Source organism: Pleurodeles waltl, chromosome 4_1, assembly GCF_031143425.1.
Source record: "Pleurodeles waltl isolate 20211129_DDA chromosome 4_1, aPleWal1.hap1.20221129, whole genome shotgun sequence".
Taxonomy (NCBI): Eukaryota; Metazoa; Chordata; class Amphibia; order Caudata; family Salamandridae; genus Pleurodeles; species Pleurodeles waltl.
This window is the reverse complement of record NC_090442.1, coordinates 392,126,125-392,142,183: the sequence shown is the minus strand read 5'-3', so window position 1 is coordinate 392,142,183 and position 16,059 is coordinate 392,126,125. Positions and strand designations below refer to the sequence as shown.

At 46.5% G+C, this 16,059-nt stretch overlaps 1 protein-coding gene across 4 annotated transcripts in view; it reads right to left on the bottom strand.

Annotated features, from left to right (window-relative positions):
• RASSF8 (Ras association domain family member 8) overlaps positions 1–16,059 on the bottom strand; it is a 358,214-nt gene that overhangs the window by 14,772 nt on the left and 327,383 nt on the right. For all 4 annotated transcript variants that reach the window (XM_069228595.1, XM_069228596.1, XM_069228598.1 and 1 more), the window contains one exon: positions 133–1,022. In XM_069228595.1, coding sequence (XP_069084696.1) covers positions 133–1,022 — 890 coding nt within the window. The remainder of the gene's footprint in view (positions 1–132; positions 1,023–16,059) is intronic.

The window sequence follows — 16,059 nt, the reverse complement described above, 5'->3', positions numbered from 1 at the left end:
AATGTGATACTTTTAATTGGAAAGTACCGGCACTTCTCAGAAACAAGCAGGTGCTCCTCTGGCACAGAGTACCTGCACTTTACTTTTTCCATCTCAAGCACTGGAGGTGGAACATTTCATCAGGTTCCTTACCAGAAGCCGCTTCGTAGCCTGGCCCAGCGATCTCTCGATTGCTTTTGAGCCATTTTCCAGCCTCAGGCTCTGCTGGCTCTGCACGTCGACCTCAGAGCGAATCTTCTCGATCTTGCCTTTCATTTCTTCTTCGTTCACCTGGGCCTCCTGCACCTCGCGCTGCAGCTTCTCGGCTTCGATGCCGCGCTCCATGCGCTGGACCTGGGCCAGGTATTCCTTCAGCTTGCTCTCGCACTCCTGGATCCGCTGCTGCAGGTCCTGGAGCTGCTCCTTCAGCTGTTTCTCATTTTCCTGCTCGATCTGCAGCTCGTTTTCCCAAAATTCCTCCTCCTCAATTTCCACCTCATTGCGTTTGATCTTTTGCTCCACTCTAATAATTTCTTCTTCCAGGCTGGAGGTGTACTTCTGCTCCCAGTATCTGATTTCCGCCTGGTTCGAGTCCAGCTGTTTCTCCAGACACTGCAGTTTCTCTGTCTGAAGGTGGATCAGTTTTTTCAGCTCTTCGGCTGTTGTTTTGCAGTTGTTGATGACCTTTTGTTTGAACTCCGATTCTTTTCCCTTGCCAAAAATGTCCATCAAGCCCTTGGCTCCACCAGTGAAGGTCAGGGATTTCCTTTTCGGTTCTCTCCTTTTGATGGATTTGTCAATTTGAGGCCGAAGCTTGGCTAGCGGTGGCAAGCTCTGTCGATACAAAGTTCTTTCAGGTATTCGAGCGACACTGTCAGAGGTCGGCCTCTCGCTGAGAGACGGCCCCGTGCGTCGCAGAATGAGCTGCACGTCACTTGCATACTGTCCCCATTTGTTTAATGATATAATGGGATTCTCATGAGGTGCCAGATGCCTTTCCGTGTCCCTCCATTTTTCGATTAATGTGTACCGTCCAGTGCGACCTAAAAGAAATCGAAAGGGAGAAGTCAAACAAGGTCTGCAATGCTCAAATGTAGCCACTAGATGGCAGCAATATCCTCTGCATTTCACGGAAATTAAGGTCAGCCATGTTTGATAACGTTGCGTCAAAAGGGAAACTGGTAGACATGCTTTTTTCACATTCCAAATCTCTGCATCATTTTCCTAAACCGTTTGTAATTTAACCGTTGCAAGTGGACTAATCTTGTCTGAAAACAAGAGTTTTGCAGTGGTTTGCTTTAGTTTAAAGTATTGTTTATCACAGATAACCAATCTACACCCCCCATGGAATTCTTCAATTCCCAAATTAATTCCTTTTCCAAACATCAACAATTTACACGTTTTATTAGGAGCATGCTGCTAGAGAAACCCCGCGCACCCTTATCCAGTTCAATTGCTTTCCCCACGGAAAGGCTTCTCCCCAGACTCTGAGCATTTCTATAGATTTATGACGTTGATCCCCAGTCCTTCTTGGATATATATGGGTGTCCCGCCTTCCTTATCGGATAGACGCATTGGCGCATTGCTCCTACATCACTGTGTCGTAGATGAAGGCATACCAGCTTCAACTTATTACATCTAAACTCCAGGGAAAAGTACTGCTGGGAAAAACTGCACAACCCAAGTAAAAACCCTGTAGTCCGAGTAGCGTTTCTGAGGTGGCCACCGGACGTTCTGCTTTTTTCGCGCGTGCATTAATTCGTGATATTCACTCACTCACCAATTAGCTCACTCTATAAGACACTTACTAGGTACTGAACCTTCATGGAAGATTCAGATATTTGATAAACTTCTTCATCGTGTGTATCTTATAAACAATGAGTCAAAAGGCGACTGCCTGCAGTTATACGAATAAAGTGATTAAAGCATGTCTGTTGCTCATTGCTACTGAGGGGCATTATATGCATTCAGTAGTAGCAGCTCCTGGGTGGAGCCCCTTCACCATTTCACTTCTGTTGCCCAAAAGACATTTGCACACAGGCGCATCTAAGACAGCTGTGAGCCCTAAATCAACACGAACCAGAGTCATTCCACATGCCTTATAATAGCCAACAGGGACCTTATCTATCTGGTGTTCACGGAAATACCTGTTTTGGGAATGCACTTCTCTGGATCTCTGTTAGTTATCTTAATTTGAAATTCAATGTAAGATAGAGAATTAAGGCCTCAAATCTCATATTTTTGTTGAGGGGGAGAATTTATATCTCCTCGGGAGTGGAAGATCTTAGACAAAAACAAATGTGAGAAGGTTACTGGAGGGGGCAAGCAAAGGGGCGATGGATAGCTAACATCTGATGTCATGGCCGCTGGTGGAATAATGCTCATGTGTCAAGTGTGTTGCTAAAGAGATCCTTCAGAGAAGCACAAGACCTATGTCTTTGACTTAGTTAAGTGTCGGAAAAATGTTGCAAGGCGCTAGCAGGTGCCCTGAGGAAGCACTGCGAGGCGATATTACAAAAGTAAGCTGATGCTAACAGAAGTGAGACCAAGCTGGGCTGCTACAAATGCTGCAAGTGGGTGAGGAAGGGCTGCCACCCCAGAGGAAGATTGCTGAATGAGGTGAGGCGTGGTATCCTCACCCCACGTGAGACTGTACCAGCTCTGTTAGAGATCTCATCCTGTAAACGCAAGGATGCCAAGGGGCATGGATTGCGTCTCCATGAGACCACCCCAGAGGATGATTTCAAAAACGAATCTGTCCCGTCCATGGAGACAGCTCAAGGTAAGTCATTGTTGGGGGATATCAACAGTTGTACATAAAAAGGTTACATATGTACAATCGGATAGTCAGACCTGAATTTTCCTTTTTCGTTGTCCCAATTTATTACCACAAGTTACAGGCTCGTCCAAAGGGACATTAGGGAATTGCCCTCCCATTGCAAGATGCCAGACACGGCAGTTATATTGTTAAAATTATATATTTTTTTCTTTAAATAAATTGTCTTCCGTTAGTTTACATTCGATATGAACCTGCATTATACGGCAAGCCTCACCCTGCACCATGTAGTAGGCGTGACCCATCACTGATATTATAGCACGATAGTCAGTTTCATGTTGTGATTGGTACTGTGATGAGGCTACCATTGCCTGCCACCTTGCCATGATCTAAACTGTGCATATTGGGCTGCCCAGTATTACAGTACTGCCAGCCCAACATGCGCACTTCAGGCCTCCTTAACATCCACTGTTTTAAAGTGTGGGGAGGGGGGAAGAGAAACACAACTGGTTTCACCTATTTATTTGTAATAAAGAGCTAGACAGCAGCATCAGGACTGACTGGAAGTAGCTCTTTGTCTGGAAGCAAGCCCTGGAGGCTCTTGTGTAAAGCGTGCTGGGGCAGGAAGATCACTTATTAATCATGGCCAACCACTGTGTGGCTTTATTTTGAAAGCACAAACTGATTTACCATGTTTCTGTTCCGCACTGTGGCAGTAGGTTCCTTTCCTTCTAACACAGTACCACACAAAGCACAGTCCATGAGGGTGCCTGGGCCCATCCGCGCATATGTAGACTCTGCCTAAGCCTGTCCGTGATCACTCAACTCCAGAAGCAATTAATTGATTCAACAAAAAGTGAGCTTTACCTAGTGGGTTTTTGGTTTTTCAAATTCTTCCCGATTTCATACTGAGATTTTTACAATAATTCCCTTTTCAATTTCGGTTTTCAGAGTTCTTTCTTATTGCAGTCTTGTATTTTACATGCACAGTGCTGGAGTACTACACTTTTTGCCACAGTGAAGTAAGTCTAGTGGTTTGTGGCATCAGAAGCCAGAAGAATGGAGCCCTCCTCCCACCTTGTCACACGCCCTCCAATTGTCGCCTTGTACTAAAAGCTAAAGCAGGAGAATGTTCACTCATACCTAGGAGATAAGACTTGATGTTAACCGGAAAGGTACGAATCTTACCTTTCAGGTGCAATATCGACATGGACAGAGGAGAGCCAAGTTATAAGCATCTTTTGGAGAAGAACGAGAAGGAGGAGGGAAGTTATCCTGAAATTAAATAGGCACCAGCGATTCCTGGTGGCATCATCAGCACTTGCCAGGCCTGCACATGTATATACAATAATAATTCAAATATAAAGAGCAAATACCACTTCCAAAATTTCAGGAACTGTCCTGGTGTCACGTCTGCCTCTCATATGACATCCTGGTGTAGCCAGTCCTAATGCCAGATGTAAGCATCCTTACCCCATTACGCCAGGCTTTCCCCAGTGATTACCCGGTGAAGGTAAATGTGTGCAAAGCTCACTATAACTATCTGGCCAATAGCATGAGAAAAGCTCGACCATAATTTGTAGGTAGATGAAAGTAATTTAGATTTATTAATTTGGAAATTTCTCATTTGGATGGGCAGATCTGTTGGAGAATGCATTGGTTGGTTTATGGATGGCACGGTTGAGTGGTGTTTGGTGGAGGCATGTGGGTCATGGATGGATGGATAGAAGAATGGAAAAGTGTGTGGATGGACAGAGAAATCGATGGATCAGTGGGTGACTGGATGGCATGGAAGAGTTGGGTAGGAGAAAGGATAGATGATACAATAGATGGGTGGATCGATCAAGTGATGGATGGGTTGGGTTGAGTGGATAAAGGACAGATGGGTGGATGGAAGAGTGAATGGGGTGGATGGGAAGTTTGGGGGTTGTGTGAATGACATAGATGGATGAAGTGGTGTTTATAAATTGGTGGGCGAGTTGATGTCTGGGTGAATGGGTGGATTATATGAGTGAGTGGTTGAATGAATGGGTGGGCTTAGGTGGATCAGGCATACCAAAACACTCAATACCTGTTACACTAATGTATTTTGGCTTAATTACCTCTGGGATGGAGAGGAGTCATGCATTTTGTACATTGTTATTTTTGTGCCAAATCTATGTGTTGACATTGTCACCCATCGTGTGCTCCATAGTATTTGTAGTTTGGAAAGCGTGTATAGGGGAACATTGTAGTGTGATTACTTTGGGATAAGGCAGAGAGTGGAGAAAAGGGAGACAAGGATTTTTTAAACATACATATACATGTAGATACACATACACACATATATACATACGCACATACACATTATAGTCACATTTTTATAAAAAGCATAAATCCATATTTATATACCCACATGTATAGACACATAATAATATGTAAATTGCGGGACATAAAAACCTATGAAATGTATAAATACAAAGACATTGTTAGGCACACGTTTTTATTTGTATATATATATATGTTATACAAGGAAGCCTAAACCCATATAGATAGACATATGTATATAGCCAACTGATTCTATATACCCAGGGGTATATATATATATATATATATATATATATATATATATATAGGTAATGTTTGAATATACATGCAAGGTTATTATTTGTATGAATATGTAAATACATAGCTGTACCCTTATAGAAAGCATAAACCTTATACAGTGCATAATTGTTAGAAGCATTTAATGAGTGTAACTTTAGAATCCATATGAAAACAATGGCTTTTTGAGAGGCGACTTAAAGATGCTATATTTGAAAAGCACCATTTGCCGCGTTTTTAAAAACCTTTCTTGGCTGGGGTCACCCTTGAACCTCCCTTTGGGCTGCCAGGCTTGGTTACCATCCTTGCAGTGTCCACATTTAAAGGTCACCAGCCACTCATTACCAGCGACTCAAAGATAAATCACAACAGGAAAGTCCGTGGGTTCAGATTGCGGGTTCCTACTGTCAATGGAGGCCTCAGTGCGCGTCCTACTCCCCCTCTAATCCTGACCTGGGTGGAATCAAATGCTCCCACTCGTATTAGCTTACCAGATGTGCACAAACTGTACCCCACCCCACTGTCTGCTGTGCGCTAACTTCGGCAGATAATAACTTGCAAAAGGTGTGGGGAAAACAGTGCAGGATTCTGAGTTTTATAGCTCAGAAAGGTGAAATCATTCGGTATTACAGTTTCCCCCCATTCCAAGGTGCAGAAATACTGCGGTAATCCTGCGCCCTGCAGAATCCGTATTTACTGGTACCAGTATTACCACCGCAAATTACGGGCAACGCGTAAATAGTCCCCTAGTGTAATGTTTAACAATGGCATATAAGTGCACGTGTATACGAATTCAGTTATGTTTGTTGTATTCGGAAGAGATAAGTGTTTTGGTAGACGCGTCACTTATTTTGGCGCTATTTTACAGATGCGAGCGTGCTTTTCCGTTTGAACTCTGCACGGGCCCTGTTGACTCAGACCACGAAAGACTGTTTCAACGTGTCCCTTCGTTCTCAGTTCCCAGGCGCTTGTGACAGCTCAGGGTATCGGGTGGTGCATGGGCGCTATTGATTTCAATTTGCTCAGTGCCAGTTTACCAAAGGCTGACCGTGGGCCCCCGCTTCACCCCGGGAAGATTTGCTGCCGCAGACGCTCGTGTCCCGACATGTTTCTTGGCTGTCCATCAGAAAGAAGCATGCTGCAGAGACAGGCAGGTCTGCAGGCCAGTGTAACTGAAGCTCGCCACAATTTACCACGGGGATCAGAGGCAAGTCTGGCCCAGATAAAAGCGAACTGCCCATCAATTCCTGAAGCTGTACAGGTGTCATGCGCCCCAACTGTTGCCTGGGAATCCATTCACAGGCCACATTTCAAAACAATTATCTTGATCCAGTCATACAAATCAGCTATTTTGAAAACAGTATGTAACAGTGCATTGTGGGTAACTGAAACTGGATGAGGCTAAGTGCAAACCCCTGTCACCTACAGCTCCCCACTTACACCCCTGTCCTTCAGAAAAAAGTCGAACACATGGGTTTAGAACCCGTTTGGGGGATGAATTTCCTCAGATTTAGGACTAGGGGGACAGGGGACATATCGCCCCCGACAAACATGCATTTTTAATGAAAACTGATGATTAAACATTGGTAGAGAGAAGGCACTGGCCTGCAGAAGCAGGTTTCTGGCAGCGGATACTCTGAGTTACAAAAAACCAGGCCCTGTCAGCTGAAGCCCACAGAGGAATCAGGTTTTTGCATGCAGGAATCGGGAGGCGGGAGACTAGCCTTGAAATCGGTAGTCTCCCGCCTGAATCGGGAGGGTTGGCATGATAGCTCTCTGGAGCCATGCTGTACACCACCTATGAGTCCTTGAAGTGCTGCAACTCTGTGAGGCTGTCTGACCTCTGTTTTTAATTAACTAAGGTGTTCAGCCTCTTTTAAAATCGGTCTGTTTTTCAACCAGAGGGGTCCACAGAGTAAAGGAAGGCAGGAGATGCAATTCTATTTGATTGTCATTGGTCGCTCAGCTGACTTGAGACAAAGAACACTTTCAGGAGAGGTTAAACGCCTCAAACGAAGACATCTCACGATCCCCACAGAGTGTGTTTCAGGCAGGCCTGCTCAGTCACTTTGTCTGCACTTCAGTGGGTGTGCAAACATTCCAAACAGAAAAGCAAACCTTTAGATCTTAGACTATTTAAGGTGTCAGAAGTGTTTTCATTGCACTCCAAATGCTAACTGAATAATAATAATTTTATAACTGAACATGAAGCACTCAGCCTTTAGTGTCAAACGAAAGAGAGGATAATGTACCCCTAGAGTCTCTAATCTACTCAGTCCTGGAATCAAATTCCAGCTTCCCCGTTTGACCCAACTGTGTGGTCCACAGCCCATTGCATTACTTCCCTATGTATCATATTCCTTAACCAGCGAGTTTGAAAGGACATTGAAGTAATTTAGTACAGGATCTGCGTTCTACAAAAAACGACACTAAATATGATCAGTATAAAAAAACCTTGCTTCACATTTAATAACACTCTAGGTTTTATAAACATAGAGCAAGGCAAACTGACCATGTTTGGGTAACTTGTGACAACATTAGCAGGGCCTGAGGGTATTCTTGAATGTTTCATGTTTAAAAAATATTACTTTCAATAAAGGTCACCCAGTTCAGTGATGCAATCACATTTCTTTTCATTTTAAAGAATCTTTACCATATTTTTCTTATGACATTTGATGCCTGATTTACACCTTTTGAAGGTTCAGCTCGTGCTTTAGCTCTTACAGCGAAGCCTGGCTCCTGGCTCCGGTGTCCACTAGGCTTGCCGGGACTCCTAGCCTGCCCACCTCTAGCTTCTCCCCACAGAAATTTAGGGGCATATTTATACTTGTTTTGTGCCGAATTTGTGCCATTTTTTTAAATGCAAATTCGGTGCAAAACTAACTCCATATTTATACTTTGGCGCTAGACCCATCTAGCGCCAAATGTATTGTGTTAAAGTCAATTTTTGGATGTGGAAACCTACTTTGCGTCAATGAGATGCAAAGTAGGCATTCCCGTGCAAAAAATTAGTCTATGGCCTTAGTGCCATATTTATCCCCGTGCTAAAATCACGCACAGGAGGGAGGAGGGGTCAAAAAATGGTGCAATTTTTAAAGCCTGGCTCAGGGCAGGCGTTAGGGGCCATGTGGGCCTATTTCCATGGCGGAACACCATAGAATAAGCCCACAGGTGCCCCCCCAGGCACCAGGGACACCCCCACCCACACCAGAGGGACAATGGAGGATGGGGGCCCCCATCCCACGTAAGTAGAGGTAAGTACAGGTAAGTATTTTTTTTAAGTGCCATTGTGGGCCCTGAAATGCCCCCCCCCTACATGGCACTGGGTGCAGTGGCCATACCCAGGGGACCCTGGTCCTCTGTGCTGGCCATTGGGGTGGTGGGCATGACTCCTGTCTTTTCTGAGACAGGAGTCATGTGGTATGGATGGTTTTGCATCAGAAAATGACTCTAGGCAGGTTAGAGTCATTTTGTTTTTACTCTAACCTGCCTATCGTCATTATTTGGTGCAAAACCCCCTTCTTTCATACCACTAGCCCCTCCCGACTAACGTCATTTTTTTTAAACGTTAGCCTACCCTCTGCACCGGCTTGCACCATTCCATAAATATGGTGCCCGGCTGGTGCACAGAAATGGTGCAAGCTAGTGCTAAACTTTTTGGTGCAAAACTGCGTTAGTGCACTTTTGCACCAAAAAGGTCCCTAGTGTCTCCTATGCACTTGGTTGAGTCCCCTTCCCTCTGTAAGACATAAAAGACCCAATTGCCTTACACTTCCGATTTAACCAAGCCCCTAACTGCTCTGAGCATTTCAACCAAGCAGCCACGTGCCTGACTCTAGTCAGTCGGCTCCCATTTCCACTTCTCCCTACTGCTTCAGGCCTAGAATCCTTTATCATGTTCTCTGAACTGGATTTTTTTGTGCATTAATCATTCCACAATTATTCAGTAAATTACATCCCTCAAATAAATGTGAAGGTGTAAAATTCTAGAGCCATGAGCACAAGTATACCTTCCTTGCCTATTCTGTAGTCTATGCAACCCTGGCTCAAATGCAAGAAACCACTGTGCAGAGGTGTGGAATGGGATACGGGCACAAACTTACAGGTTAGAAATCTTTTTACTAGCTGATTGGTGCCCATGGTTAGTCTATCTTTGGTATCGAAGCATAAACAATGTGAAATCATTTAATTCTAAGGAAAATCTTAAAAGGAACTGGTAGTCAGATAGGGGGTCACAAAAAAAAGATTTAGATAGCCCTGTTTTGTTGAACTGAACGTTTCTAGAAACTGCTTTAGGATTATATCAAGAATGCTTGAGCACCAACCATGACTTCATCAACTCACCCAATTTTGCGATCCTGTGCAAGTCATTTTCACTGTGACTCCCGTCTCCTATTTTCGGTCAAGCCTGCGACAGCACATGCGCTCTTTGTGCATGCGCACTTGCTTGCCAGACTATTGTATACAACAAGGGGCTTACAGTCCGCCATTTGCTTACCATTCGTTGGCTTCTGTGTCACTCCTCTCTGCTGCCTCCTAGTTGGCCAGCACATGCCTAGCATCCCTCCCTTCCCCTTCTGTGGCACATAAACCATGCACAAATGATTCTACTTGCTTAGTGCCCGTCTGCTGCTCACACTATGGTTTAGGTACTATTACCTTTTCTCTCCTCCCACTTTCTCAGCCCCATCTGGTGCTCCCTTCCTCCTCGTTTTGCTAACCCACCTTTTTTAGCATCACATGAAACCACGTGTAGTGATGGCCAATGAGCCATTTCAAACTTAGTAGTGGTAATACACTATAGGTTAAGATGCTAGTGCTAATTTCATTTGTTTAGTTTGTGATTTATGTCGTTTACTTTATTATTTGTTTTTTTTAATGAGGACATACTTGCTCATACAAAAGCTGTTTGTTTGTCTTAAAAATAAGTGCAGAAAAATCTTGCCTTCCAAAATTGTCAGCAGATTGCTGGTGTCTCCGTCGCCTCACAAGTGAAGCCAAAAGCCTTTTTTATTCATCAAAAATCTTTTTATTGTGTTTTCGAAAAAGGATGCATCCAGTAGATGGAAGAAAAGAATTAACAGTTTTCCGGAACAGTGCGGCAGAGGGCTATGAACCCGCCCCTGGAGAGTGCTTGTGGCGGCACCAACTTGGCATGCAGTGCTGCCTCTTCAAACTGCAACAATAATTGCAGAGTAGAGAAAGAGAAGAGGAAGGCGAAGGAATGTAGACAAGAGAAGGGAAGAGAAGGGGGAGAGGCACACTATGTAGCCAATGTAGACCCCGGTTTTGGAGAACTGTTGACGTGTGCCCGTTGTAAATTTGGGTCAGGCGAGTTGGTAGAAGTCTCCGGGAGTGGAAGAGAGGAAAGAGGAGGATGGCACCTGGGGCAGCGCAAGATCTTTAGCCAGAGGGATCCAGATGATTTATACGAATCCTTTAGCCCCTTTGGGCATCTCCAAGGATGAGGGGAGCAGACAATGGAAGGTTCTGAAGGGAGTGATGGAGGGCGATCCTAACACCAAGTGGTAAAGCTGTCGAGCTTGAAGCCTTTGAGGTTGGAAGCTGTGAAATTCAAAGCGTTCCATGTGACCTGTTAGTTGTTGTCAGACTTTAGTAAATTGATCGTCAGGGTGAGTGAGTGTGAGAATAATCTTTTCTATGGCAAGCACCTGTCACATTTTTTTAAACCAGTCTATCTTGGATAGCGGTTCCTTCTTTTTCCAACTGAGTGCTATCAGTTGGCCAGTTCCCTCTATCATGTGAAAGATGAGTATCTTGTCATGTTTTGTTACGCCTTTCATAATGGAGGGTGAAATGCCAAGCAGGGTGGCAAGAGGGATGGGGTATCACAGAGTGCTCCCAATGTGCCCTAGAGTTTCCTTCCAATATGTCCGTAAGAGAGCGCATTCCCACCAAATATGTAAGGAGGTTCCCTCGGCCTGGCCACATTTCCAGCATAGCTCTAAGGTGTTCTGATACATTTTGTGGAGTCTTAGACATTTGGGATATCAGCCCTGTGGTGCCTCAGAAGAACCTTGTGAAGGCCTCAAGGGGTGCCAATTTGCATGTTGCCTCTCTTGTGTTGGCTGGGTGAAGGGCCCAGTGGCATAACTGATCATATGGGAGTCTTGCAGCTTCAGAAATAAGGAATTCCTGGGACCATTGTTCGAACGATTTAATAGCGCCATTGTGAAATAAGTCTCGGAGTGTGCGTAAGTCACTATTCGGTTAGTTAGAGAAAACTCTGGGGTCTAGGGCTGGGGTAAAGTCTGGGTTCTGGGCTATTAATGCAGAAGGGGAAGGGAAGACCGTAAAGCTCTTTTTGGTGCCCAGTCAGTCCCAGATGTGTAAGACTGTTCTCACTAGTGTGGCTATATATGTGTTCTTGGGGCAAGCAGGCCGGGATAGCTATGCATACTGGTCGCTGACACTATTGTCCAGGACGTGGCTCCTTCGGGGTCAGGCCGTCAATCTCACCCGGCGGTAGACACAGCAGGTACGGGTCCTCTGCTAGAGTTATGACTGTGCAGCATTTTCCAGCCCATTGTGATGATAGACTGAAGGGATGGCCTCATTGACAACTGATTTGTTTTTCATTGAGAAAGTCCGTGGTTGGGTGGAATTCCCTGTGGCATCTGAGGGTGGACAGGTCTTGGAAAAGTTGGAAGGTGTGGCCACGAAAGCCCAGGTCTGCTTTGCCTCTGGACTTCTTCAGTATTCCCTCCTTTTCTTTGAAGAAATAAACGAACGTCAGGATGTTCAGCGCCTGGCTTTTGGTGGGGAAATTGGTGAAGACCCTATGATCCCTGTCCAGCCTTGGGGTTGGAAGCTCTGGATTGCCTCGAATTACCTGCAGTAGCTCTTCTGTGAAGGTCAAGATGCCGGGACCTTCTGCTCCAGCCAGAAATCCCATGATGTGGATATTGTTGCATCTGCTATGATTCTCAAGGTCTTCCCGCTTTAACTGGAGGTCAGTAGTGTGGACTTCCAAAGTTTGGATGCACTGCCACAGCATCTTTTGCTCTTCAGTCCTCACATTTGTCGTTCAATCCAGGTCATCAATTATCTGGACAATATCAGTAACTTATTTTCTCAGTTTCTGTATGCAGGTTTTGAAGTCAGAGCGCAACAAGCCTATGTCTGAGCAGATCTCGGTCAGAAATCTGTCAGTGTAGTCTTGAGTGATATGTACTATGCCCACAGGTGCAGTTGCCGTGGGGGGAGGGGAGGTCACGCAGATCTGGAGAGACCCTCTCCCACCTATCTCTCCATGTCATTCACTGAGGTGCTCATTCCTAGTCTGGCGGTCTTGAGAACGCCAGACCCGGGGTGGTCATCGGACCGCCGCGGTAGTGGCGGTCCGATCCGCCACATTCCGACCTTGGCCAAAACACAGCGAGAATACCGCTGACACCGCCACGCCGGAGACGGATGCCAGCCTGGCGGTCCCGGCGGGTGAAATCCGCCACGGCAACGCTGCAAGCAGCGCAGCCCACCGGATTACGAGTTCCATTCCATCAGCCTTTCCATTGCAGTTCACACCGCTGTGGAAAAGCTGGTGTAATGGGGGTGCCGGGGGCCCCCTGGGGACGCCTGCACTGCCCATGCACTTGGCATGGGCAGTGCAGGGGCCCCCCTGCACAGCCCATTACTCATTTCACTACCCAAATTACGGGCAGTGAAATACACGATGGGTGCTGCTTCACCCGCTTCACCACCACATTGGCGCCGGCTCGATTCTGAGCAGGCATCAATGCTAAGGCCCGCTTCAATGCAGGGCCGGCTGGTGGGCGGAAACACTGTTTCCACCTGCCAGCCCAGCAGTGAAGTCAGAATACGACCGGTGGTGTGGTGGCTGCCTGCCAAGCTCGGAATGAGGGCCTGAGTGTTTTTTAGGGTGTTTGCCTTCAACCATTGTGGTAAGAGAACAGTGGCACCAAGGAGCACCTTCAGACTGTGAGGACACGCAAGGGTCGCCCAAAGTGCATGGGTAAGTAGGATGTGCAGAAGCAGTTTGGGCTCCACTCACTCCTTGGCTCGATGTGCTTGTTTGTGCAGCGAGGGAAGGGGAGCTTCAGCTGTCAGACATTCAGGAGGACTGCCAGTTCCGGCTCCAGTGAGTGTTTCCCAAGTTGGATTTTGGATCTAAATTATTGAGGTGTCGGTGCTCAGTCACAGCCGGCCCCATGAGTCCCTCCAAGGGGCACATGAGGGTGGGAGCTCCACCACTTTTCACTCTCCTCCCCTAAGGTCAAATGGGGAAAGTCCTGTGGCTAATGTGTGCCGATCCATCTCTCCCCAATGCAAGAACATACATGGCGGGGGGTCCAGAGGTGCGCACGTATGCCCCTGCAGTTGCAAACGAGAGCTAACTTCTCCACCCTGTCTTCTCTTCACAGGGCCTAAGCTTAGCACTGCTCTAGGTTCTGGGTCCTCCCCCCTCTGGTGGTGGGTGCACATGACACTCACTCACTGGGAGGCAAAGGGTCAATGAAGCCCCCCCCCCCCTGCCAGGACCGCAGTCACTGCCCATGGGCAGAATTTGCCTCTCGGTCTAGGGAGGACAAGAAACCCTGCAGGAGTGGTCCGCCTCCTCGTGGCAGTCCTGTTATGTAGATTTGGGCTGGAAGGGAGGCCCTGTGTCGTCATCTGGATCGGGGCCCTGACAGCAGTGCCAAGCATTACCAGGGCACCCAGGTAAGACCACATCACTCCACTTCTGCGGTGGGCCCCCATGCAAAAGCCCTCTGGTCTCGGCCTCAAGATGGCAGTCAGAGTTGCTCGAGCACTTTCTCTTGGCACATAGTGAAAGGCAGGAGCGACCTCCGACTGCTGGGCATCCTCTTCAGGATCCTCTTGCGGCCTGGGTCTGGGCATCCAGATCTAACACCAATAGGGGCCCAGGCAGGCTGCCCCAACCACAGCATGTCTCATTTCACTGTGGGCTGCCCACGGCCAAGCTCAAGATTGTGGCTGTTGCTCTATCTCGGCTGCTAACTCCCAGGGCACAAAGAGCTGCCAAGGAAGCTCCCAATCACTTCTGTCCCTCCTCATGACCATCCGTCGGGACCAGGACGTGGATGGAGTCCATTCCAAAGGATAGGGTGCTAATGTAGGGATTATCAGCTGAGGAGGAGCAGAGCTCTAGCAAAGCACGTCTGACTCTAAGCTCAGTTCGACCACGCCCCAAGCTAAGGGCCTTTAATGAAGTGCAAAGGCGCACCTGAGTGGTTATCATGGTGGTGATAAATCACCAAGAGCAAGTGGGTTGTCTTATTCCAAGGCATGATACATGTTACCATGGTAATTTCTCATGGTGCTGCTGGTCCAAGGCGCCCCTGTCCAGTGCGTCCATTCACACATAACTACAATTGCGGCAACAGTGGCCTACCGCAACATGATGGCCCACTCTCACAATACAATGATATTCCAGAATCTGAAGTAAATGCACAGGTCCTTGGCTGGTTCCCCTGAACTGTGCACCCCTGCTTCATGGGAACTACAGGAGCCTGCTGCATAACCCCTAGAATGCAGGATATGTTAGGGAAAGAGCATGCTTCTTCTATAACTTCTGTGCTTCCTCTCTAAGTGGAAAAGAAAATGTGCCCTGGCAAAAATCCCAAAAGATCCCCCTCTGCAGGAGGCATGGGCTAGAATGGGGCCAGCAGCACTTTCATGTTCAGGTCATGCCAACCCATCCAGCTCTGAAAGCCTGTACTTCAACCAGGAAATGGAAACATTATCATTTCAGCTCTGGTCGCAATGAAGGCTTCATACTTCGATAATGGCGTTCCCCAACAGCAGGGTGCAGGCACTGCCAGAGCAGGAATAACCGGTAATTGCCCCCAGAAACAAGACCTCAAGGCAGATTCAGTCACTACATTTGTAATGACATGTTATAACAGGAAATCCTCCCTCTCAACAAAAAGCTCTGCCTTGAAGAACATAGTCAAGTAGCTTAATGATTGGCATTCTCTAAAATGTAAGTGCCTCTTTTGAAAAGCCAATGAAATACACAATGGATGCCATAGAACAGAAGGACAACAGTCAAAAGCAATCTTTGCCACTGCCACTATGTCTTGGTTATGCAAGATCTATTGGTGTTATCAATGTATTTCAGCCACGTTGCACAGCAGCCCACCTGCTGTGCAGCATGGCTTGCAGTGTAAAACAAAGTGCTCTGACGCAGTCAACACTAGCCACCTCATAGTGCTTTTTTTTACTAGTAACCATGCTGAACAGAAGCCACACAGCTCCACAACAAGGCTTAAAAACATTGAAATGCCAACTAGTAGAGCTATTTGGCTTTGTCAATGTTTTCCTTGTCATGTTGTTAAAATGCCTAGCTGTTGTGCAGCATGATTGAAAGCAAAGGAAAAACAACGATATAATTAAGCCTGTATTGACTGCGTCATAGCATCTTTTTTTTTTGCTTTTAGCCGTGCTGCAGAGCATGGTTAAAACATTGGCAAAGCTAATTGATCTCTCATAGACAAGACCTAATGGCTTTGCCAATGCTTGTTACTAAAACTGCGAGTGCTTAGAAACCAGTAAACCCGCAGAATTAACCACCATAGTAAACGGAACATTCAATAGCCCTGGCTGCCTAAAAGTAATCGGCAGCTAACTCAAGATGAAAAAAATAGCTTGCTAAAAAAATCTGGTCTAGTGCTACAAAATGAAATGAAGTTTCCAATCTGCGCCTTTGGCACGGCCTA